This window comes from Carassius gibelio, chromosome A20, assembly GCF_023724105.1.
Source record: "Carassius gibelio isolate Cgi1373 ecotype wild population from Czech Republic chromosome A20, carGib1.2-hapl.c, whole genome shotgun sequence".
Lineage (NCBI taxonomy): Eukaryota > Metazoa > Chordata > Actinopteri > Cypriniformes > Cyprinidae > Carassius > Carassius gibelio.
The window spans coordinates 16,155,029-16,181,596 of record NC_068390.1 but is presented as its reverse complement, the minus strand read 5'-3'; the positions used below and the strand labels follow the sequence as shown (position 1 = coordinate 16,181,596).

General features: G+C 38.5%; 1 protein-coding gene across 5 annotated transcripts; it reads left to right on the top strand.

The window, feature by feature from the left end:
• Positions 1 to 87: 87 nt before the first annotated feature.
• Positions 88 to 26,176, top strand: LOC127938898 (capping protein inhibiting regulator of actin dynamics-like). Of its 5 annotated transcripts, none has more exons than XM_052535807.1 (10): positions 15,990 to 17,755; positions 18,354 to 18,496; positions 19,258 to 19,426; positions 19,575 to 19,704; positions 19,822 to 19,983; positions 20,273 to 20,479; positions 20,811 to 23,145; positions 23,486 to 23,676; positions 23,981 to 24,140; positions 24,397 to 26,176. In XM_052535807.1, the coding sequence occupies exons 4-10, from the start codon at positions 19,663 to 19,665 to the stop codon at positions 24,555 to 24,557; spliced, it is 3,258 nt and encodes a 1,085-aa protein (XP_052391767.1). In that variant the 5' UTR covers positions 15,990 to 17,755; positions 18,354 to 18,496; positions 19,258 to 19,426; positions 19,575 to 19,662; the 3' UTR covers positions 24,558 to 26,176. The 5 variants fall into 5 exon arrangements, with proteins under 5 accessions (XP_052391769.1, XP_052391771.1, XP_052391770.1 ...); XM_052535808.1 differs by having other exon boundaries at positions 18,327 to 18,496; XM_052535809.1 differs by lacking the exons at positions 15,990 to 17,755; positions 18,354 to 18,496 and adding an exon at positions 88 to 211.
• Positions 26,177 to 26,568: the final 392 nt, after the last annotated feature.

The following is a 26,568-nucleotide window of genomic DNA, read 5'->3' as shown; positions in this document are numbered from 1 at the left end:
CCCCCTGTTCACGTGCAGCTGGGAAGCAGCACCGAATGCGTACGGAACCGTTGCGAGGAGGAGAGCGAGCGCTCGCAGCATCAGCAACACACACTTCCGCACGCACACACACACATACACAAAGAGGTCAGCTCGCGTGCTGCGACTTGACGCCAGACACAATAAAGCAGACATAGGAACTGATCCCCGTGCCGTCACACACGCTGGAGAGGTAAGCAAAGATCTAACATTTGTTTGAACTGCATAGCTTTGTCGGTGATACTGACCTTGTCATATAGCCCATCTTCCAAAATCCACCATTCTTCACAGATGTGTGCACAGCTGGGGAGGCATGAAGCTGTCTCGGGCTGCATTTCGCGTTGAAATGCATGATAAAAATCTGTCTGTGTAGAAAACGCCGTCTATGCGTTTGCATCATCACATCAGTCTGCACCCATGCTGCCTTTTATTAGCTTGTTTATGAATGACAGTCGTTTTGATGAAGTGATGCTATGGATGAAATGTCTACTATTTGAATCATGAGTCGTCAAGTCATTCATAATACGCTTACGAGAACTGGCGCAGGCAATTGATGGGACCCTGAGCTTTAGTGTCGTTTTCTCTTTCGATGCATACCTACCACAGAGCATGCTTTTGTGGCAAAATATGCCATCTATAAATTTTGCCCGTTCCTGCAAAGGACATGGAGGGCTACTCGCCATTTAGATAAGCCAAATATACATCACTTATACGCTTTGGTGTCAGTAATTAAAGCAAGAGAGATGTCAGTGCTCATGGAATGATTTTAATAGATAGTGTCTGGCCTATTTTTTCTTCTTTTTTCATGATGTAACGATGATGTAATGCCTAACTAAATTGAATTTCAGTTTTGTTTCTTTGTTTGTATTTGCTATCTTGTCCACTCTGTATAAACACCCCAATGTGGTGCTGTGAATGCATGAGTTGCATATCTAACATTGCTCTTATAATGTTGAAAGCTCAGTGATGTGAGCAGGATAGCATCAACAACATACACATAAACCTAACACTCACTATATAATGTTGGGATTTTTCCTCACTGTACACTTCATATAACTCAAGAATGGATGGATGGATTTTCAGTAGGTGTACAGACAGATGACATTTAGCAGTCTTAGCTGTATCGCTGTAATTTCATTATGAATTGCTTGGATCCCAATGGGTAAAGTGGAAATGAACATGCACAATTGAATCCCATATTGACAGAAAACGTCTAATACTGGCCATCAATAGAATTTTATGTATTCCTATTAATGGTTGAAAACCCAAAATGACTTGGGGACAAAACCATAATTTTATTTCCCCATGAAAACTTGGTTATTAAATAAAATTAACTACAATTAAAGGTCATGCATCCTCACTGAAAAGTCTAACTATCTAACAAAATATTACACAAATAACACACTGGATTAGCATATAAAACAGTGTGAAGAAACAAGGAGAAATGTTTAAGATACTTTAAATACACAGATATATAGTTAGACACACAAGCTATCTTACTCCTTTTTAGAAATGTAAATTTTTAGGCTTGAAATTTGAAGTCTAAAAATGTTAGTTTTTAAGATAGGTAAGAAGTTCCCAATGTTGACTTCGGTTCGGGGGCATGTTCCCCTTAAACACCCTTTGTGCGTTCAAGTAGAGGAAACCAGAGAAACTGCTCCTAAGGCTTCCTACTACTGTAAATAATGAAAGGCCAATTAATATTAATCCATAAAAAGTAATGCGTCGATACAAGTTGACCAGTGAAGGGGAAAGGCCTTGTGTGTTTGACTGGAGTGTATGTGCTGTTGTTGGTGCGACAGACGATCCCTCAGTAAAATCTGAATAAGGTTACACATCTTTAGGCAACAGTGGCTGTGCCTTAAGCATGATGGACTTCATAGGATATTATTTTCCACCACAGTATGACCTAATTAAACCCACATTAGTATGCTCATAGATTTGACGTGACAGATATTGGCCCCAAAACTTTATGTGCTATAACATTGCCCTCTACTAGTACGACACAGATAGACAATACTAATAAAGAACCCTCCATTGATCCCTAGACAAATTCATATTGCTCAAAGCTGCAGATGTTAATAGATTGTCATTGATAGACAATATCAAACAGTTTCATAAAAGGCACTTATAGAGTAACATTACCCTCAGGTATAAGGTAACACAATCTGCACTTTGGTATCATTAGAAAGTTATCTTTCATAAGCAGAGATTTGCACTTAAAAACAACACATGAAGTAATATGTGTTTCATCTGAACTGATATTGACTGAGAAATACATATTCACTTACTTTTCAATGTAACTGAATGCATGTATGGAAACAAGCAAACTGCACCAGATTTTGTTTGACTGTGGAACAACAACCAAAATCGAACCAAGCCTACCAAGTGTGAACTCACCCTGTGTGGTTTGGTGGAGCAGGAGACATGCACTCAAAACTACAGAACACAATCAGTACAGAATACTACAGACCAAACAATGACACTGCACAAGTTTCTGTACCAAAAGAGGGAGATATGAAGATCTGGACACAAGAATGGAGGGGTTAGAATATAGACAGACTGACAAAACAAAGGCCACATTTATCCGATTCTAATGGATGAGTGCAATGCTCTGACATGCAGATGCTTTCTGTATTTACAACTGTTTGTTCTGAGTAAAGCAAGAGCGACTGTGTGCATATGTGTGTTTGATAGAGAGACTGTGACAGGACACAATTAGCAAATGTGTGTCTGTCAGGGAATGCGTTGTAATGACATTACCTGGTTCAATCCAGTTCCTCCTCTCATTTTATTCAGCAACACTGTATGCTGTAAGTAAGACGTTTTAGCTTTAGTTCTGTATATGCTAACGGTGCACTATCATACAATAGCTGCTGCTCCACAGCAATAATTTCAAAATTAAAGCAGATCTAATTTCACCCAAACCACAAAGTCATCTTGTGCAGAATATATCTGACCAGAACACAGGTTGGTCCTTGAGTACACTAAACGTTGACCTCCTTTATACAATGACAACGCAATGACAAAACTGAATTTGCTGGTCCAGACTAGTTAGTGTTGTTTTGGTGCTGGTCTTGTACACTAGGCTCTTTATAAGCAAAACAAGTGATAGTTTTTATTCTGTAATTGGTTGACCATGGACATGTTGCAATTGTTTTTGCTATTTTCAGCATACTGCTAAAATTATTATTTAATACTATACGTAAATACTTATGATATACCACTGATGTGTCATTTCTTTCAGTGTTTACCTTTATCACCTCAGTTATGCTAATAGGTGATAATAGGTTAATTAATAAGTTAGGATAGATGGATGGATGGATGGATGGATGGAGGTTCCTCATGGCAAAATCTGCATTCGTTATTTTTAGGTGCCCACACTGCACTATCATGTTGAGAAATTATTAATGACAGACTGGAAATCATATTTCCAACCTATCAGTCAAAACTGAGACTATAAAGTAATTCTCTGGATTCATATTCTATAGTTAGAGATCACTGGAGACCAAGTCTTTTATTGGAGTGGGCTGCTCATCTTGGCCTGTTCTTCTACAGATCTAGGAAGGTAATGTTTTCAGACTGAATCTGATTCCTCTTGATTCCCTTCTGTGTCTGTTCTGTGAGAGTTTTTATTAAACGCTGATATTCACTGGCAGAGTGAGTCACTACAGTCTCTGGAGATTAACACATCCAAGAAAGACTCAGCCTTCCAGTGCAGGCGTTTCTGAATCTGATGTTCACAAGTACTAGAAACACCATCAAGATAATGAACTTATATTTAGAACAGAAAACAAACCATTGAAAATAGCATTGTTGAAGCTGCAGCGTATAATTCCCACACCACTGACGCAATAATGACTGTTTCCAAATAAATACACATTTCATCCTGCCCCCATCTTTTATTGTTCAAACAAGTACTCCTGCTACTAACTCACTGAACACTGAATTTGTTTAGTAAAGAAACGTAATATAAACTGGGACCATTCATCATGCCAACTAAACTAAAATTACTTTTTTAGATATTACCGTAATGTAATAATATGCATTACTTACACATCATTTTGTATTTTATGTTAATTAAACTTTATAAGTTATAGCCATTCCTGTTCTGATTGTGCATGTTAAGTAATAGATTCAACTGAAATGCATGATGTGCCAAGTTTTATATAGTTAGAAAATAAGCATGTATACTTCAAATTGCTCCTTAATAGTACAGTTGATTTGTGACACTGGAGACAGGTAGCAGTTTCTGCCATTATTGATCATCAATCCCGTCTTTATTCTGTTAATGGAGGCCCTTGTTCTATGAAATTGTATTAACACAATACACACACGCATCCTCACATACGCTGACAAACAAGCTTACAGTCACAGTCTTTGTATGTGTTGGGCAGTTTAAAAGAATCAATGCATGTCTGTCCTTCCTTCCCCGGTAATCTGGCCAATGAACAAAGTGGCATTCTGTGAGTAGCAACAGAGACAGCAGTATGAACCAGCACACTACCTCACCATCATCACCCACTTTCTCCTCTCTCAAACACATTCTAGGATTGTCTTCATGTGTAAACACATCTCAGGAATAGGCCACTAAGCTCTACCACAGGAGATCATGCAAACAAAAATCCCACGAGGAACACACAAAAACGTACGGCAGTATGAATATGCATACCATTAATTTTCACGCTGTATTCAGTAATGGAGATGTTTGAGAATTCATCATTCATCCCAGATATACTCATCCTCATGCATTCTCAAGCATTCTTGAGTTCTCTGTGCACCTGTGCAATGTGACACCTGACTCTAGGTCATAGCGTAGCTCCACAGTAACAGCAGGCAAGTGGATCAGCCGAACATTCATACATGTATACGTACTAGCCTCTTACCCAGATAAATCGACAACCAGCCTTATTCTTTCATACTCCTTTGAACATAAATGCGATAAAGCCTTTTTTTGTGTAATGCATGTGGCACGATAGCGTTAAACAAAACAGGCCTCTCCGTTCATGAATCTGCCATTATCTCTTGCCAGCCCCACATCCTCAAAGAATCATTGTCTTTCTTATTTTATGCTTTGTAATGAAAATAAATATGCACATTCAATGATACCAGTGTGTTAGAACCAAGGACCAATAGCTTTTTGTTTGTTTATATTAATGTAAAATATATATGTGTATTAAATTAAGCTTTTTGTATATAATTTGTTTATTTTGTACAATTTTAGTTTAACAGTCAGTGGCTAAGGTCATGTTTGTGTGTGTAGGTACACATGTAACTGCATCATGCATGTTTACTCTATAAATACTTTCCCTGTATTTTTCCTTCTTTTATAGTTTTTTCAGACCTCCTATATATATCTTTGTTCTTTTTAGCTTTATATATATGCTATTTAAACATTTGGGGTCAGTAGATCTTGATTCTTTTTTTAAGGAAACACTTTTTCAGCAAGGAATTATGTTTCCCAATATTATTGTATTTTTGATCCAATAAATGCCACCTTGATGAGCATAAGTGACTTCTTTCAAAAACATTACAAAACATTAAAGAACCTAGATGTGTAAACATTAGGGTAATAGACCAAAAGGAAATTCTACCTTTATGCATTACAGAATCATTGTTTTGTTTTGTTTTTTAACTAGACTAGCATCTTACATTTTCACACACCCAACCTTCTGCACAGTTTTTTCCCCAATCCTAGATAAATGACAGAAAAAGAGACAAGGGTTGACTTACTCATGTCTGTGACTGCACAGTGAGTACTGCGTCAAAGTAGTTGAATAAAATGTCTATTTGGTGGAGCAGTTGTGGTTTAAAATGGTTTACATTTTTTATTTGTCATATACAGGGGCGCTGCACAAGATCCTGATCCTGGGCCCTATATGCATGGGCAGTCCTAATGCCCCCCCACCCCCACCCCCTTGAAAATATATATTCCAGACTTTTCAAGGGCCCTCTCTTCCTTTGGGGCCCTGGTAATCAGTACTGGTTTTACCCCCAGTCCGGTGCCCCTGGTCATATATATTTTATACTTCATATATATGTCATATTATAACAGAGACTGGGACTTGTTGTCACATGGGGAAATTGACACAGCATCTATATATCTCACTGAACTTGTTTGTTAGCAGTTTTTTGAGTGTTGGATTCAAACTCTTAAATTAAAAAAAAAACTGTTAACTGTTAATGTTCTAGACATTTTTTAATTCAGTTTTTCTAAAATGATACATGTTAGGGCAAGGCATTTTACATGTATACTTTGTTTCCAATGTGACAACTTAACCCACAAAGTGTGGCAATATGTCTTTCCTGGGTAATATTATTCAAGGTGTACATACAGGAATTGACTATGAAAAATCAATCTACACTTAAGTAAAAAGTGTGACAATTAGCCCCAGTTCCTATTTATATTACTGCAAGTTACACAGGTTTCATTTCATAAGAGTAATGTTTGGATCAGAATTGCCTGGTTTATAATGCTGAAGTCATGCTTTGAAAGGCAAACCTGACATCCAACGAGGTCTTATGGGCTACTGATGAAAGATCTGTGTTCATCTGATCTCCATAACCATCCTTCATCCAGAACCAACACAATTAGATTTATAAGCCTTCATAATTCAATAAAGACTTTTAAGATATGGCATGTTATTAGTACACTTTTAATAGAGCTGTATAAGTTGTGATTCAATGGTTTTGTTATATTTCCCCCTAAAGCACCAAGGAGCAGCAACAGAGCTTTGTAAATCAAGGAGCAGAAGGTTGAATCCATGTTCCCTAAGGTTTTCCTTCAGTGGTGTGCAGCTCTTTCCAGCTGCGTGGCTGTTCTAGGTAAAAGTGTGCTTTTGTTCTCAGTAAACACAGACAGCTAGACAAGTTTTGCTATACGCTGTGCGGTCAGCCATTCCATTTTGCTTCAGCGATTTCTAGCTGTTTCTTCAAGACGACCTATTGTACGAGTGAAGCTAACTTGCTATCATAGTAGTACATGGCTCTTTGTGCAAAACAAGAACATTTCACCACTGATACTTATGTGTTACATGTGATTTGCTTAATGTGCAGGCATTACTGACAGCTCCGAGTCCTGTTGCGTATTTAGGCTAGAATCATGGCAACGTAGCCCGTCTTTGTTTAAATATGCCCACTCTAAACATCATCCTTTAGTATCATCCCTTAGTATCTGATGCAGCTCTGCTGAGCCTTTAGTACTGTGTAGATAAAATGCTACATCAGAACCAACCTAAATGATGCTGTTGTCATAGCAATAACCACACATGTTATTTTCCATTAGCTGTGCATGAGAATCAACACAGAAGGCAACAATATGCTAAAAATGGCATTTTGTAAAATTGCGTTTCTTGTGTAAATGCATTTATGTTGCCTGTAGACCAGATTACAAACATTGACTTTTCTGCTTCAAATAGTCTCTCTAGCATCAGTCTCCCATTCAGTCAAGTTTGCCTTCGCAAAGCTATATCAAAAATAATTCATTTATACTGCTGAAATCGCTTTCAAAACATGAAATCTCTCACCAAGGCTGCATTTATTTGATCCGCTATTCAGAAAAATTTATATTGGGAAATATTTTTACAATTTAAAATAACTAAATATATTTTCTATTTGAATATATTTTAAAATCTAATTTATTCCTGTGATGGCAAAGTTGAATTTTCAGCAGTCATTTCTCCAGTCGTCAGTGTCACATGATTCTTCAGAAATCATTCTAATTATGCTGATTTGGTGCTGATCGTATTGACCACAAACATTTAAACAGTATTGTATGTGACTTTGTCAGTAACTTTAGCTATTAGCCACTGCAACAGATCGCTAGCCCTTCCTCATCGTTGATTAATTGTATTTGCAGTATTTAAGAATACTCACTGGGTGTGCCATCATGGTTTTTCAGTCCATTTATGAGGGTCATTATGCCATCTATTATGACTTATAATAATGACTCACATAGCTTTTAGGTTCAGGAATTACAGGGGCACCATTCCAGGAATCCACTTACAGCCTATTTTATAGCTCACTGGTTTGCTTAAAACAGAGGCAGGTCTGGTCTAGAAATGTTTGTAATAATGGTTTAAGCTACTCTTAGTGATATAGCTTTGTATTGAGTTCAGTCTGTACCATTAAACATCAGCAGTGGGTTAAATTAGCACTGTAACAGCTAGAGCTATGCCTTTTCTGTTTGTCTTCTGTTCGTATTTACATTGTACTGCTGCAATGAATGTGGCTGCGACTTGTGCTTTTGCCATCAGTATTTTGTCTGGAGCTATTATGCACACAACACAAGCAAGATCATTCACTAATATGTACACGTGAACCAGAACATGACAAATACGCACGCAGTTTTGACCACGTGCACACTTGTGTCGCAGATGCATGTGCACAAACACATCTGGCCCAGAATTAAAAACATACAAGCTTTTTTTTTTTTTTTTTTTGTCACAGCTGAGTCTGTTCAGACAGAGAGACTTTCAGGATGACCCTGTGTGCCATTAGAGGACACTGTCTTCTCATAGAAAGAAACAACACAGTAAGGATGATGTAAGACTGTAATCGTTTACTGTTTGCTGTGTTTAACAGTTAGTGCAACACTGTGCTGCCAAAAGGTTTTTGTCTGCCAAAAGGAATGTAGGTTTAGAGGCAATGTGTTTTGATAACCAGCGATATTTTAAATATTTGCATTTTCTGTCCTGACATTCAGTATGAACGCATGTAAAAATCCCAGCAGCAATATAGAACAAAAAAAAAAAAACTAATTTGGTGGGGAAAAAAACTTTAGTGCTTAACTAAGACTGACTTATCCAAATGATATTATGCATGAGAATTTGAATTGATTCTTTGGTAATCTGTTAACAAAACAATTCACATTTTTGCTTTTTCTAAAATGCTGTTTTGCAGTAATAAATATGGGCTTCCATGAACATAAGAGGGTAGAAAAAGGGCTTCTTAAATAGCCATTAATTTAGACTGATTGAATGGATCATGGGACAATGAAGACTGGAGTAATGATGCTGAAATTTCAGCTTCGCTATCACAGGAAGAAATTGCATTCATATTAAAATAGGCAGCCATTTTAAACTGTAGTTATGTTTCCCAATATTATTGTATTTTTGATCAAATAAATGCCACCTTGATGAACATAAGTGACTTATATCAAAAACATTACAAAACATTACAGAACCTAGATTTGTAAACTGTAGGGTATAAATAGACCAAAAGGAAATTCTACCTTTATGCATTACAGAATGACCAAGTGTTTTTTTTTTAACTAGACTAGCACCTTGCAGATTCACACAACCAACCTTTTGCACAGATTTTCCCCCAATCCTAGATAAATGACATAAAAAGAGACAAGGGTTGACTTACTGCGTCAAAGTAGTTGAATAAAATGTCTATTTGGCGGAGCAGTTGTGGTTTTAAATGGTTTACATTTTTATTTGTCATATATATTATATACTTAATATATATGTTATATTATAACAGAGACTGGGACTCGTTGTCACATGGGGAAATTGACACAGCATCTATATATCTCACTGAACTTGTTTGTTAGCAGTTTTTTGTGTGTTGGATTCAAACTCTTAAATCTTAAAAAACTAAAATGTTAATATTATCATTTTGTGTAAACTAAAAAGTGCACAGGATAAACTAGAATTCAGAAAAAAGCCAACTGTTAACTATGTTCTAATATTAATAGTAATAGTAATATTATTCAAGGTGTACATACAGGAATTGACTATGAAAAATCAACACTTAAGTAAAACGTGTGACAATTAGCCCCAGTTCCTATTTATATTACTGCAAGTTACACAGGTTTCATTTCATAAGAGTAATGTTTGGATCAGAATTGCCTGGTTTATAATGCTGAAGTCATGCTTTGAAAGGCAACCCTGACATCCAACGAGATCTTATGGGCTACTGATGAAAGATCTGTGTTCATCTGATCTCCATAACCATCCTTCATCCAGAACCAACACAATTAGATTTATAAGCCTTCATACTTCAATAAAGACTTTTAAGATATGGCATGTTATTAGTACACTTTTAATAGAGCTGTATAAGTTGTGATTCAATGGTTTTGTTATATTTCCCCCTAAAGCACCAAGGAGCAGCAACAGAGCTTTGTAAATCAAGGAGCAGAAGGTTGAATCCATGTTCCCTAAGGTTTTCCTTCAGTGGTGTGCAGCTCTTTCCAGCTGCGTGGCTGTTCTAGGTAAAAGTGTGCTTTTGTTCTCAGTAAGCACAGGCAGCTAGACAAGTTTTGCTATACGCTGTGCGGTCAGCCATTCCATTTTGCTTCAGCGATTTCTAGCTGTTCTTTCAAGACGACCTATTGTACGAGTGAAGCTAACTTGCTATCATAGTAGTACATGGCTCTTTGTGCAAAACAAGAACATTTCACCACTGATACTTATGTGTTACATGTGATTTGCTTAATGTGCAGGCATTACTGACAGCTCCGAGTCCTGTTGCGTATTTAGGCTAGAATCATGGCAACGTAGCCCATCTTTGTTTAAATATGCCCACTCTAAACATCATCCTATAGTATCATCCCTTAGTATCTGATGCAGCTCTGCTGAGCCTTTAGTACTGTGTAGATAAAATGCTACATCAGAACCAACCTAAATGATGCTGTTGTCATAGCAATAACCACAAATGTTATTTTCCATTAGCTGTGCATGAGAATCAACACAGAAGGCAACAATATGCTAAAAATGGCATTTTGTAAAATTGCGTTTCTTTTGTAAATGCATTTATGTTGCCTGTAGGCCAGATTACAAGCATCAGTCTCCCATTCAGTCAAGTTTGCCTTCGCAAAGCTATATCAAAAATAATTCATTTATACTGCTGAAATCGCTTTCAAAACATGAAATCTCTCACCAAGGCTGCATTTATTTGATCCGCTATTCAGAAAAATTTATATTGGGAATTCTTCAGAAATCATTCTAATTATGCTGATTTGGTGCTGATCGTATTGACCACAAACATTTAAACAGTATTGAATGTGACTTAGTCACTAACTTTAGCTATTTGCCACTGCAACAGATCGCTAGCCCTTCCTCATCGTTGATTAATTGTATTTGCAGTATTTAAGAATACTCATTGGGTGTGCCATCATGGTTTTTCAGTCCATTTATGAGGGTCATTATGCCATCTATTATGACTTATAATAATGACTCACATAGCTTTTAGGTTCAGGAATTACAGGGGCACCATTCCAGGAATCCACTTACAGCCTATTTTATAGCTCACTGGTTTGGTTAAAACAGAGGCAGGTCTGGTCTAGAAATGTTTGTAATAATGGTTGAAGCAACTCTTAGTGATATAGCTTTGTATTGAGTTCAGTCTGTACCATTAAACATCAGCAGTGGGTTAAATTAGCACTGTAACAGCTAGAGCTATGCCTTTTCTGTTTGTCTTCTGTTCGTATTTACATTGTACTGCTGCAATGAATGTGGCTGCGACTTGTGCTTTTGCCATCAGTATTTTGTCTGGAGCTATTATGCACACAACACAAGCAAGATCATTCACTAATATGTACACGTGAACCAGAACATGACAAATACGCACGCAGTTTTGACCACGTGCACACTTGTGTCGCAGATGCATGTGCACAAACACATCTGGCCCAGAATTAAAAACATACAAGCTTTTTTTTTTTTTTTTTTTGTCACAGCTGAGTCTGTTCAGACAGAGAGACTTTCAGGATGACCCTGTGTGCCATTAGAGGACACTGTCTTCTCATAGAAAGAAACAACACAGTAAGGATGATGTAAGACTGTAATCGTTTACTGTTTGCTGTGTTTAACAGTTAGTGCAACACTGTGCTGCCAAAAGGTTTTTGTCTGCCAAAAGGAATGTAGGTTTAGAGGCAATGTGTTTTGATAACCAGCGATATTTTAAATATTTGCATTTTCTGTCCTGACATTCAGTATGAACGCATGTAAAAATCCCAGCAGCAATATAGAACAAAAAAAAAAAAACTAATTTGGTGGGGAAAAAAACTTTAGTGCTTAACTAAGACTGACTTATCCAAATGATATTATGCATGAGAATTTGAATTGATTCTTTGGTAATCTGTTAACAAAACAATTCACATTTTTGCTTTTTCTAAAATGCTGTTTTGCAGTAATAAATATGGGCTTCCATGAACATAAGAGGGTAGAAAAAGGGCTTCTTAAATAGCCATTAATTTAGACTGCTGAGCAAGCACAGATCTGATGTGATAATGAACTCTACTGTACCTATATGGAGGTAGATTGCACACTACAAACAATTGTGATGCTCTTCACAGACACAATGCTTTGCAGTTACAAACTAACATACAAATACCTACACAGACACGTACAATAAATTTATATATTATTTTATTTCAGTTGTACTTTTTATTTTATTACTTAGTCATCTTAGTACTTGAACTCAAGGGTTATTTCAGTAAATTTCATGTTTAGTTTTTTGATCGATGATTTTTAGTTTTACTTTAAGTAAACAATAACAATGCTGCCACAACCTAGTTTGAAAAGGCAATACATTGTTTTTCGGTTTGTAGAGTAATTTTTTCAAAGCGCTAATGACATTCTTGTCTATATAGAACTGTATATAAATTGGAAGTATTGTTCACACTGTCACTTTCCTAAGCCTGGCTCAAACTGTGTGATTTTGGCAAATTTTTGGTCGTCTGTGACAAATTTTGAAAATTCAAAAATATTCCTATAATCCAAGGCTAAAATCTGTAGTAATTGGTCATTAGTTTGACATGTTCACTGACAGCCGATTAATGACCATTGTGATCATATTTTACCTCTGACGATGTTCTGGCAGTGTCAGAAGATTTGAAGCCCAGTCCCCTGTAGTGCGACTTCTCCTATGAGAACGTCTAATTGTTTTTCAAGACAAGCCATGATCAAAATTAATGCTGGAGTGTTTGTTGTTATGGTGCATGTCCACTGGAGCAGAGCTGATCGAGAACTTTCATAGAAATAAAATGAAAACACTCGCTCCGTGTGAGTGGACACTCACTGTTAGCCACCATTTCATTCCTGAGTGTAATGCAGCTCACCTACACTGAACGTTTCATCATGACAATACAGTACAGTTTAGTCTTCCTTGTTTGACCAAGTTTTCTCTTGTGTCTGATTAGTTATCCCTCTCACCTGTCATTGTTAATCTTGTTTGTCCTCCATCTTATTTAAACCCTGTGTTTGTCCGGTCTCATCCGTGTTTAATGTGGATTGAACCCTGATAGTTGGCTTATTAAATATTTTTGAACTCTTCTTCTTCTTTGTCTTTATTGGATTGTTACATGGACCACACATGACAGAAGACAGGATCAACAGATTAACAGTGGCAATTATTATTATTATTTGTTTTGGTTTTTTTGCACAATGGATGATCCTGCTCTCCTCATCCTACTGCTGGAGCAGGGGGAGCGCTCTCTTGAGGACCACACAAGAGACTTTTTGGACCTTGCCAACCAAACACACTACCTGGATAACTGCCTCACCACGTTCTACCATGTGGGACTAAACACCGCCGTTAAGGCAAAACTGTCCGGTGACGGTCCTCAAGAGAGCCTAGCCACCTATGTGGAGTGGGTGCTGGTAAATAACAACTCGCCGCTGACTCCTTGTTACCTAGATGAGGAACTCACTAGCCTCACTCCTGAGCCAGCCATCATACCAGCACAGCACAGAGTCTGAGCACTCAGCACGAGCCCACCTCAGACATGGAGGTGTGACCGAAGAGCCTGAGGAAACCATCACCCCGGAGCCCACGCCCACCAATAAGTCTGAAAGTGAAAATGAACTGACGTGTGGCCAAATATGGTGACCCATATTCGGAATTTGTGCTCTGCATTTTACCCTACAAGTGCACATAGACAGTAGTCAACACAGACACACACCTGGAGTGAACTAGGTGTGCAAAGTGACCACAACATCGGAGTAAGTTTTCATGAAAGACAAGGGAAAAGAGAAAAGCCATGCCCACATCTCCACTGATGAGGGTGAGCTGCAGCTGATTTCTTTGAATTCTCTTTACCATTCTTTGTCCGTGTCCAGTTTTGCTTGTTTTTATTTCTCACTTGTTCTTTCCAGCCCTAAGCCTTTTGATCCCTCGCTAGTTCCTCCCAGCACCAAGCCGTCTCACTGGTTTAGTCCAGTACTGAATTCTCTTGAAGCCTCTTAAACTACCACCCAGCCTCCCTATCCCACCTCTGCCTTGTATCTGGCTTTTCAGTTCATGTCTCATCACCTATCTGTCTTTCTGTTAACTCTATGCCAGCTGCAGCTTATGTTATTACCATCCAGCCTCAAGATCATCTACATCTATTCAGGACTGTCCTGCTGTTGGATCTTATGGACCTCATCACCATTTCTGTACAGCCTTTGTCTAGCACTTACACATCTCCGTCTCTCACCACAGCCAAGCACTCAATCTCCACTCCTCTGCTGTCAGTCATCCCCAATGCACACCCTCAGACTGCATCTGCCTGTGTGGGTCCACATCAGGGCTTCCTTCCATCAGCTCTACCTTGGTGTGAGGTTCCCCTGTCTCCGCCTGGGCTCCTAGTTTCCTTGTCTCCACCATGGCCCCTCATCCCAACGGCTCCCTTCTCCATCCTGCTTAACCTTGGTCAGTGGTTGACCATCCACTGCCTTGGGGTTGCGTTCCTCTGATTTTGTTTCGTCACTCCACCCCTCTGGCTCTGTTAGGTTCCTCCTTCCTTCTGTCTCTGCCTTCATCCTCAGTTGCTCCAGCTCCACCACGGTCCAGGCTCCTCATCGCAGGCGCTTGCACCCCCAGGATCCTCTGCCCAGGCGTCATCCATGGCTCCTGCATCTACACCTGGGGCCGTAACCTTGGCTTGGTTCTGGTTGCCATTGTTCTGCTGATATCATGTGATTGTGTTTAAATCATGTATGAATATTCCCAAACACTATGACTTCTAGATGCGCTTTCTGTGTGAGATATGTAATTGTTTTCATATTTCTGGAAAATACTAAAATACGTGTTTGTATTAAAGTAAATATGGATGATAAGTCTTTTGAATGGACAACAGAACAGAAATGATATCACAACACAGCGCATGAGAGTGAATAATGCGATATTGCCTTTGAGAGGTATCTGTTCTACTTCGAGAGGTCAGATCTGTACGACTTGACTGCACTTATTTCACTCCTCCCCTCACTGCAGTTTCTTACTCTCATCTATATTTGTTTGCCCCCCAGTGTTTGTCCAGTCTAGTCTTTGTTTAATGTGGTTAATGTGGATTGTACCCTGATCGTTGGCTTATTAAATATTATTGAACTCTTCTTCTTTGCCTTTATTGGACTGTTACATTCACCATGTGTGACAGATACATTGTTCATAAAGTTAGCTCATCATTATATAAAAAAACTAATTATAAACAAAAAACAACAAGGTTGTTAGGATCTTATGTTATCCTGAGGAGATTTATTTTTCAATAATGACCATATGATTGTATATTAGCCCATTTATAGGGCTACTAAATAAATCAATAAAATGGAGATTTAATATTTAAGTTGCAATACTTGTATATCTGGTAGGCATTACACAATATCACATCTATATGAACCAGTCAGTTACAGAGGTGTGTACATTTTTATTGATCATGGCAGCAGTACATTATTACATAACCAAAAAGCATTATAGCTGTGCATATATCCAGACTTATGTGTAGTAAAGTGTACAGTTCCCTTAATATAAGGTTTTGACAGGCCTGCAAGATGAGGAATTTCATTCTTCACTGAGAAAACCGAAAGAGATGGTCCTGTTATTCGTAACCGAGTGATGGCAAGGAATAAACCCAGGACTAAAAGAAGACTGTGTACAAGTTCAAAAAGACTTTGATGAAAATAAAAATGGAGATCAAGCATTTGGGGGAAAAAAATATTTAATGAAAGAGTTTAACAACCAAGAAAAAAAGCAATACAAGTGTCTCGTGATCTCCGTAAGCTTTTCTATTTCCTATTATTGTCATCTTCTCCTTCCATTTTCTTGTTATTGTTGCACACACAAACACATCAATGAGAAAAATAACTCTGTGTTCACGCTTATTCCCCCTCTACTCTTGCTGCAGACAAAGCCCGTCATAACCATGATGACGGACAGTAAGGAGGCGAAGCTTGATGCACGGGTAGAGGTAACAGTATCTGAAGGCCCAGGTAAACAAAAACAGAGTAAGGATCTTCCTGAACAGCCTGCTGTGGCATCAGCAGTCTATGGTGTTTCAAAAAGGGTCACAAATACTTTAAGAATTGTGTGCTGTATCTGCGTGTTTCTGCGCGTCTTAAAAGGAATAGTTCTGTCAAAAATTACAATTCTTTCAATACTCACCCGCATTTCTTTGAAAAACTATCACTTCTTCTGTGGAGCACAAAAGATACATTTGTATAGATTTTTTTTCTTGCCATTACAATGAATGAGGATGGGAGTACAGTGGATTTCAAGCTTAAAAAAGGATGTAAAAACCACCACAAAATGGTTCATAGGACTTGTGCAATGTATTTCAGGACTTCAGCTAGATTTGGACTAGATCTGTTCAGACATTGCTAATTTCCTCATTCTTACAATGAGAGATGGATAGCAAATTTTTTTATCTTAAACTTTGATTTGTTAGCTTTAGAAGTCTTGGAAACTATTGCACAAGTCACATGAACCACTTTTATGGTGCTTATGCACACTTTTTGTCCCCAGTCCTTATTCATGTAATTGCATGAAGCAGAGTGACCATCACATTCTCCAAAATTTCTCCTTGTTGTTCCTGGGATTCCAGATTTGAAACGACAGGGGTGTGAGTAAATGATTTTCATTTCTGTGTGAATTATTCCTTTAAATATGATTTAATCACATGTTATTGTTGCTGTCCAGGGTTTACACACCTTTTTGAGTGAACCTTGTGCCCTCAAACTTTATAACCACATTTAACTTATTAACATTAGTATGTTTCACATGTGACTTATTTCATTCTTTCTCGGTACAGCTGAAGTGTGGCATGCTCTATTTTAAGCTTGTTTCTTTATGTTGTTACAGATATATACCAATGTTACGCAATCAAGTACACTGCTGACAAAAGAAACAGTGCCAATTATTTTGTTGCTTATGAGAAATATATCAATTAATCATGTACTAATGCTGAAATTTGGAGTGTGAGGGGAACAAGTAGGTTCAGGTGGGCATTTCATTTGCTGCGACAAAAACAAGTTATTGGCTTTGATGCACAAGTGAGAAGCTTTGTATGACAAAAGTGTGCAGAGCAAGGTTGAGTATTCTTATGTTGTAAAGTGGGAAGGATGTGTTTTTTAGCTTTTGTGAAGAAGTGCGAGGAACAGTCAGGTCTGAGTTGATTTATTTAGCTGTACCGACACACATAGGAACAGAAAGGCCATGTTTGAGTATAGTGGTTGTAGTATAGAGGAGTACAAGGGAGACACATCAAGGGCTGTTTCTCTGGCTGAGTGGTGTCCACTCACATCATATGCCTCAGTGATTGAGGACGCCTGCAGCACTGCATTGTGGGCTAGAGAAATGGAGTAGCAGCTGGGAAGAGACTTGGACTTGGACGAGGCTTTAAGAGGGAAATGATCAGACAAAATATGAGAAATCATAAAGTAATCCAGTCATATACGCTTGTAAAGCAGTAAACTCTGGAACAGTAATAACTTCAGGAATTTCGCACTAGAACAACAACAGAGGTTGTCACTGACGGCAGGTACCAAATGCCTTACTTTCTTTGTTATTGTGCTGTTGTGTTTTGAGCAGAAATACAGAAAATACAGTCTGGAGATGGTTTTGCTCTTGGTTGGCTGAGTGCTTATAGTGTGCTTTTAATACCATTCAGAAGGACCAAGATGGGACCTGCAGGCTGTAATTAACTAAATTCACTAAGATAAATTGCGAACTTTCTATTCATCAAAGATTCCTGAAAAAATCTTAAGCAGCGCAACTGTTTTCACCATTAATAAGAAAAATGGTTCCTTGAGAACCAAATTACAGTAGGATATTAGAATGCTTTCTGAATCATCATGTGATAATTCAGCTTTGCCATCACGGAATAAATTATATTTTAAATATCTAAAAGAGAAAACAGTTATTTTAAGTTGCAATATTGCTGTTTTTGTGTATCTTGGATAAAATAAATGTTGCATTAAAAAATCTTACAGACCACAAACTATTGTTAGATAATGTACTCTATATAGTAGTATTGTATATATTAATTTGGCATGTTTTATGTGTAATTTTTTCTGTAAACAGTGCTTTTTGAGCTACTCTTATCTCCGTAGTGTTTATGATTCCTAATGACTTTCTAGTCTCTGGAAGTGGAACTTCTCCTGAGCACTCGTTACAAACCAAAGGTCCCTCGCCTTATCATTGGTTAAACGTCATTACATGGGAACCGTATGATTCAGTCATGCCAGAGACACTTTGCACCTGCAGACTTACACTGTAATTGGTAGGTTGAGAATTATTCTTTAAATGTTTTCTTTACGATTGTTTTGGGTTGTTTTTTACAGATTAGGAATTAGTTGTTTAAACTTTGTGTTCGAGTGTTGGTCATGATTATATCCTCAATGGTTATGCTGTAAACATAAGTAAAGGTTGGGAAAGAAAGAAGTTTATTTAGCATTCATCACCTTCAACCCAGTATAGTTTAAATTATATGTATAGTGACTTTCACAATATATATATATAATTTTTGCTTTAAAAAGAATACTGCCTAATTCTCCAGTGAGCAAGCTGGGATGTTTAAGTAGATTGCGAGGAACCTACAACATCCCCCTGTGATCACACGTTTTATGCATTTGAGAGGCTGGATTGCTATCTTTCTTAAATGCATATTGAAGGACATTTAGACTTTTCATAAGTGTAAAGCATGCAACTGTGCCACAACTTTGTATTAATGATACTGAGCTTTATATAAAAATTTTATTTTTCTGTGATGCCTTTTCAAGATCATAGGGCTTTAGAGGACCTCGACATTACTGAATGTTTAAACAAGTCATCTGTTCACCATAATTATGAAAGCCTGTCTCAGAACAAAGGCTTACCACCAGTATAACCTGATTCCATAGCCTGTTCTGATACTCCATTTCATGGACATCAATTAAAAATGCTCACATTTTTGTACATACTGTCAAACATACTGTATGTTTATTGCTACTTGTTGACTATTTTTCACCTTTCTTTGCCCCCAACGACCCCGCTTTTTACCAGAGCGGCGACGGCAGGGCAAAATCCAGCCATTCCAGCATCGACTTGGGAAGAAGAAAAGGAGGGAAGCAGAACGTGGGTTTGAGGGATCTGAACTTAAACCTAGCTATTCCACTGACAGAGTTTGCAATGGGGTGGTCTCAGTTATTAAGGAGAATGATCAGTATCTAAGGTACTTTATAACCATTTCTGCTGGGTCTGCCTTTTCTCATGTATACAAAATGTATTGCTTTTATTTTAGATGCTTTTATTTATTAAGGTGTTTATTATTATTTTTTTTTTGAATTGTATACTGAAAACATTCATATCTGCGTTGACAGGGAGTTAAAAACCCTAGGGTCACGAGCTTTTTCTCACGAGAGTGTATTTATCACAGAGGACTCAGAGGAGACATATCCAGGACAGACAATGTCCCAGGAGAACGTTTCAGACAAAGTTAGGAACATTCAGGTCAGAATTTTCACAGTATAATCCATAATAATAATCAAACAGTAATAATTGTTCATATGTACACAAGGCAGCAAAAACAAACAAACACACATTTTACTCTATATGGTTTGTTGACAGAGGCAAATTGGACATAATATCAAATTTGGTCAGAGACTTCCTTCACTTAGAAAGAGTGAGGGAGATGAAGGTAGCTCAGATGAAGAAGAGATGCCACGAAGTCCACTGAGGGTTCCTGCTCAGGTGGAGAATGAGCCACCGGAGACCGAAGCCAAGGAAAATGTAAGTTAATCTTCAAATTATTAACTTAAATGCTAAATAAATGCTATGTCAGTCAAAGTTGATATACTAGATTAGAACATTTAAATGGAAATAAAATAAAAAAAAACAATTCGGAGAGTAATGTTGTAAGACAGATAACCTTTTTATTAATAGCATGCTCTAGTTAAGCTGCAGGGAACTGGGAAAACTGTCATATTATCAATACACTTATTCCCCATATGTAATATGTTTTTTTAGAATCCTGCTGTCTAATAGTCACAATTATTTTGTGTTTTTGCTTTATAATTAGGCTGGCAGCCACGACACGGTCGATCACAGAGCTCCAGTCAAATCCCCACGCACTAAGCGCCCACCTCCCCCTGGCACAATTGAGTCCATCAATCTAGATGCTGTCCCTCAGTCTGTCCCACGCTTGGACAACACTGCTGCCAAACATAAACTGTCTGTCAAACCGAAGAACCAGAGGGTGTCACGCAAACATAGAAGATTCACACAGGTAAAGGGAAAGGTGTTCTTCAAAATGTGAACAGCCTTTTGGAATAGTTTTTATGTAAGGAGATGTGTTAAAGAGTTCACAAAAAAAATGAATTCAGTCATCAATTTACTCACAAACCCTTATGACTTGTGAAACACAGAAGACAGTATTTTGAAGAATGTTTGAACTGTGTTTGTCCATATAATGAAAGTCAGTGTGGTCTAAAACAACATTAGACATATATGGGCAAAAAAAGATTTTGAATGAAATGTGGATGAGTAAATTTTAAACAAATTACTTTTTAGATTATAACTCTAAAAGCAATAACTTCTGTAACCTTAATATATTTCAGGAGTTTCAGGAAGAGGATTTCTCTGAAATGCAAGAGCAATCTGAAACACAAAAGGACGAAGAAGTCTTTGATTTGCCAAAAGAGGACTATAAAATTATCCATTGGAGCAAAGAGGATTATGAACCCACTGAGAAATCAACAAGGCGACGATTTCATGAGGAGGAGCTAGAACGCCTTGAGCTTCAGAGAAGGGAACAAGAGGTAGAGAGAAAGATGGAGGAACAACAGAGGAGAATTGAGGAGCAGAGGCTAGAAGAAGAAAAGCTGCGCAGACAGGAGGAGGATAGGCTGCAAAAGGAGGAAGAGGAGAGGATGCAACAAGAGGAAGAGGCAAGGAAAGAAAAGGAAGAGGAAGAAAGAAGGAGAGAAGAGGAAGAGCAAAGATTAAAAAGCGAGGAAGAGCAAAAGAGGCAAGAGGATGAAAGAATGCGGAAAGAGGAGGAGGAAAGAAGAAGAGCAGAGGAGGAGAGAAGGCAGCAGGAACTTGAGGCAGAACATCTTCGTCTGAAAGAGGAAAGAGAAAGGGAGCAGGAGGAGAGACTGAGAAAAGAGGAGGAGGAAGCAGAACAACGTAAGATTCAAGAGTTAGAGGAGAAACGGCAGAGAGAGGAAGAGCAACGCCTCCGTGCGGAGGAAAGAAGCCGACAAGAGGAGGCTGAGAGAAAAAGACTAGAGGAAAACGAGGAAAGAAAGGGGCAACAGCAAGAGGAGAAAGCTGGAGCTACTGACCCAGAATGGAAAAGAAAAGCAGAGGAACTGAGATGGAGAGAGATGGAGGAGAGACAGAGGCCCTTCACTTTCAAGGTCTCTTCAGGCGAGAAGCAGATACTATTCCAGAAGGTCAACCTCACTCCTGTTACTCTGTCAACTGGCCAACAGGGTGAATCAACAGCTGAAACCAGCGAGGGAGCCAAAGCTTCTTCACCAGGATGCACAGATTCACCAACTCTATCTTCATCTCTTTATGTCCCACATACTGCAATTCTTGTGACAGGAGCCCAACTTTGTGGAACTGCAGTCAATCTCGATCAGATCAAGGACACAGCCTGCAAGTCCCTACTTGGCCTTTCGGAAGGCAAAAAGGCCATGAGCACTCCTCCAACCAAAAGCAGGTCTTCACCAGATCGTAAATCTGGAAAAAACAAATCCTTATATGAGTCTTCCTTATCTGCAGACCAATCAAATGCTGCTGTCCTGGCAGAATGGGCAAGTATCCGATCCAAAATTTTTAAAGGTGCTGAGGATGGAAAATATCCTGAATACCTGGATCAGAGTCGCAGGCCGATTAGTGAGGATCTAAATACAGTGCCATTCTCTCACAGCAACCTCATGAAAACCATGTCAGCCAGTGCTAAGTTTTCCATCATACCAGCCAGAGTGAAGTTTACTGATTCCAACAGGCGCTCAGAGAGTTCTGGTCAGGAAGACAAAGAAGGTGTGACAATAGAATCACCATCTATGGAAATTCCCTCTGTACAAAAATCTGAATTGCCCTCTTTAGGTACCAAGATCCAGAGCAGGGGAAGCAAAGTTGTCCACATTGCAGATAGTGTTGAAGAATGCATGTTTGCCAAAGACCTCCCCTCCTTCCTTGTTCCCAGTCCACCACATGGATCTCCCAAATCACAGAGGTCCGAGACTGGATCCCCAAGTCAGGCAGAATCAGAAGACTTGGATCCAAAGGATGAAAGGGATCAGAAGGATCAGAGTGGTGATGAGCGGCCCTCACCTTTTGGAATCAAGTTGAGAAGAACCAACTACTCTCTTCGCTTCCACAATGAACAATCTGCAGAGAAGAGGAAGAAAAGGTACAGTGCAGGAGACAGTTTTGAAGGTGTCCCAGTGCCCCTTACCTCCACTGACCAAGATTCTGACACTTCTACATTCTCTGAAACGTCTAGCCCTGTTTCTCCTCAACTAGAGATTACTGGATTTCAAACCACTACAGCACCCAGTAAAGAATCTCAAAGTAAGTTTAGCAGAAATACTCTCCCTTTGGCATGCACTGAAGCCGACCACTTTGTCCCCAAGCCTCCATTTTACCAAAAACCAGCTACCTCCCCCAAACCATCTGAAGGTGCCACACCTCCACCCTCTCCTCTCCCTAAACCTGGTAGAAGGACTTCAGGGGAAATGATTTCACTAAGGACAGGGCAAGCAGAACAGATAGATGCTGAGCAGAGCAGTGATCAAAAGGAAGAAGTTGCAGGATCTGTACCATCCCAGAAAAATGGACAAGGAGAGGGGGAGCTTAAAGAAAAGAAGTCATTTTTTCCATCCATCAGCATCCCATGGAGAGAAAAAACAGACCGTAGGACAGAACTAATTAAAAAAGGTTGGAAATACTCAAGCACAGTAAAGCTATAATTTGTTCATCTTCAGAATTATTGCAATGCATGCAGAGCATGAATTTACTTATTTTTCTTAAACATTTAGTTGAATATTTGTGTTGATTCACACAAATCATACACAGAATAAATGCCTGAAGCCTAAACTTTCCTAAAACTTCAACAATTTTCCAGACCTGCTTTATGAGCATTGGTATTTCCTACAGAAAACTGAGATTGATACTATTCTAGAAGAATAGTAGAAGAAGAACCGAACAAAATACTCTAAAATGTTTTTTTAATCTTTCTTGTCAATTTGACACCTTCTGCATCTCTTCTCCTTTACAGAAAAACCCTCTCTGCAGGCCAGGCACTCTCTGGACAGCTCACGGACACAAGAGAAAGAGACAGGACCACTTTGGATCACTCTGGCACTGCAAAAACAGAAAGGCTTCAGAGAACATCAGCAAACCCGAGAGGAAAGGAAGAGCCAGAGAGAAGCTAAGCTGGCTGAGAAACAGGCTAGGGACAGAGATAGTGTATGTAGGCCTATATAAATATAGTCTTTAGCCATACAAATTTATTATCATTAACTAGGTGCTAGTTTGGCACTATATATAAAATTACAATAACAGTGAGTTTTAACCAGCTGAAATGCAGTGTAATGCAACAAGCAATAACAGCTTTTTCTTTCATATAGATTTCACCAGCCACAACAAGTAACAATTTTTTGATCACTTGTTTTGGTGGTGTTGTGCTGGGTAACCTTGTCCTTTAGGAATTCTTGTTGGTCCAAAATCTTGCTACATATAACTACAGTATGGTGCTGTTTGTCTCTGAAAGGCTGGAATGATCAGTCCCACAGAAGATAAGGGCAATGGAAGTTCCAGACCTCTCAAGCCTCAAACAGCAGATGAGAATAAGAGACCAGACTCACTCCTGGCCCGTTTTGAACGACGTGACAACTTGAAAAAAGCAAATACCTTGCCCAGCTCAGTCACAGGTAAAAAAAAAAAAAAAAAAAAAACTTTCAGTCTTATGCTCAATTGTTATGTAGGCTTTGTTATGTATTTCTTTCATATACATTCCCCTGGCCCAGCTGAACTGCAATTGACATGAGGGTGGGATTTAGACATGGTTCCCATCTAGATGTGATGCTTTTAAAACTGAGACATCTAACCACAAAAAAATAAAAAAATAAAAAATAAAATAGCAATCTTTAGACTCTTTATAGTGATTTTCTTTCTTTCTTTGGACAGTTGAAATTACAGACTCTACACCATCTCCGCCAGCAACAAAAGATGTGACAAAGCGCTTCCCTCCTGGTGACACTACCCAGGTTTCTACCGAGCCTGCCTGGCTTGCCCTAGCAAAGCGTAAGGCCAAAGCCTGGAGCGACTGCCCACAGATCATCAAGTGATCCATTACTTCTGAGCAGTGAAAAAGCAAACAAGGCATCTCCTTCATCCACATCACTTAGCCATCACTGCACCCCAGCACACCTATTCCTCTGAACAAAAAAGTCTATAATTAACTTTTGAGCAATCAGGTATTTACAAATATTTGGTAATTTAGTGACTAAATATTGTACCAATATTCAGATTCACTAAGGATTTTATCAAATGATCACTTAGACAATGACATCAATCTGCCACTCTGGTTTTCAATACACAGGATTATTGCAATAGCATGCATTAAAAGCTTATTTACTCATTTTGTATCACAGTCTATCAAACAAGCCCTAGAATCTTCAAAGAAGTTGCAGCCCTTCATATCTTCAAAGTTACCAGTGGTTAACAGTGTATATACACAATGCATGTCAAACTGTTGATTCTAGATATCACTAAAACAATATCATAGGTTCACATTAAGTACAAATGCATCATGTCAAATAAAACAAGAAAGTATGTTGTTGCTTTGGTGACAATTCTGGGAAGAAATTCAAGGGCTAATAATGACACAACCTTCACAAATTTCACTCCTCGCTCCCACAAGCATGTAAATCAGAGAAACTGTTTTGTAATTTTTCTAGTTTTCGTTTTCCATGTATGCACTCAAATGAGTTGCCACTCACAGAGCTTGCCTATGGACAGACATTGTAACTTTTTTATTTCTTATTATATTTGATATGTTGGCAAAGTAAAAAGATCTCCACTGTGTCCGTGACAACTGTGAGTACTGTTATTTTAAATATTGCTAAAAATCATAAATGACAAATCAGCACTGTTTATACATGTAATCAACTAACAGTGAATTTTTCCTTCAAGTTTCCATCATAACATAGTATACAACGCACTTGAACTGTGCTGTCAATTGATGAAAAATCGACTTCTTGCAGTGTCTATACCCGCCAGTTTCTGTAGAATTGGTTGACCTGGAACCGCCTGCTTGCTGTAACATAAACATTGCTATCCTGGCAAAGCGTGTGCTAGCATCTCTTTTACAGCTAATAAGCAAAACTTGCAACACGGCTAAGTGATGGGAGATCAGTGTTTCAAATCCAATGTTCTGGGGAGAGAGAGTAAGAACAAGAGGTCTAGCCAATGGAAATATCCTTTTTAAAAAAGAGGAGCATTTCCAGTGAGTGAATGAATGGACTATTGACGGACATCACCTCTTGTCCTTGAATAAGGCAGCTAACCCCAGATTGCTTCGGGGGGTATTGTCCTTGTCGGAGCAGTTGCTCTGAAAAAAGTGTCTGCTAAATGATGGAGGTTATTAAAAACGAAACCTTGATCTCTCAGCAGAGCCACTGACTCCACTATCTAATGTAACATTGTATGTATGTAATGTATGTATGTAATAGAAGTGAAATGAAGCAGACTGCATTCCTTTGGAGATCTCCTGAACTGCAGTCACGTCACTTTTTTCATTGGTAGTGTGCAATAGTGTCACGTAAACAGTGTTGTATAATGATATAAAACAAAAAGTTTGTTGATAATTACACTTTTTGTTCCACTTTAGTAAAAACCCATGACAGAAAAAGTGATGCAATGTTATGAAATATGTTGAAAAAATTAAAGGAAGCTGTTTGAACTTGGTGGACTGAAACTCCTGTTTTTGTACAAAAACAAACATGAACATTAAAAATGCTAAAAACAAGTATTTTATTTATATAGGATATATATGCAGGATATAGGATATGCAGGATATATATATATATATACGTTCAATGCATACTAAATATATCCATGTTATTTTTTAATAGGTGCTTTTGGGAGTAACCCATAAAAATAACCCATATCTAATAGTGAGTGAGTGCCAGTGAATGTGGTGGTCCTATCAGGACCCACCAGCAGCACTGGAGATGCATCCACACACCTGCCCGTGTCTGAGCTCCAGAGGATCCGCAGGCCCAGCGGCAGGACATCGGAAGATCTTCCCTTGAACCTTTGCACATACCTGGGCTCTCAGAGACAGAAAACATCTTG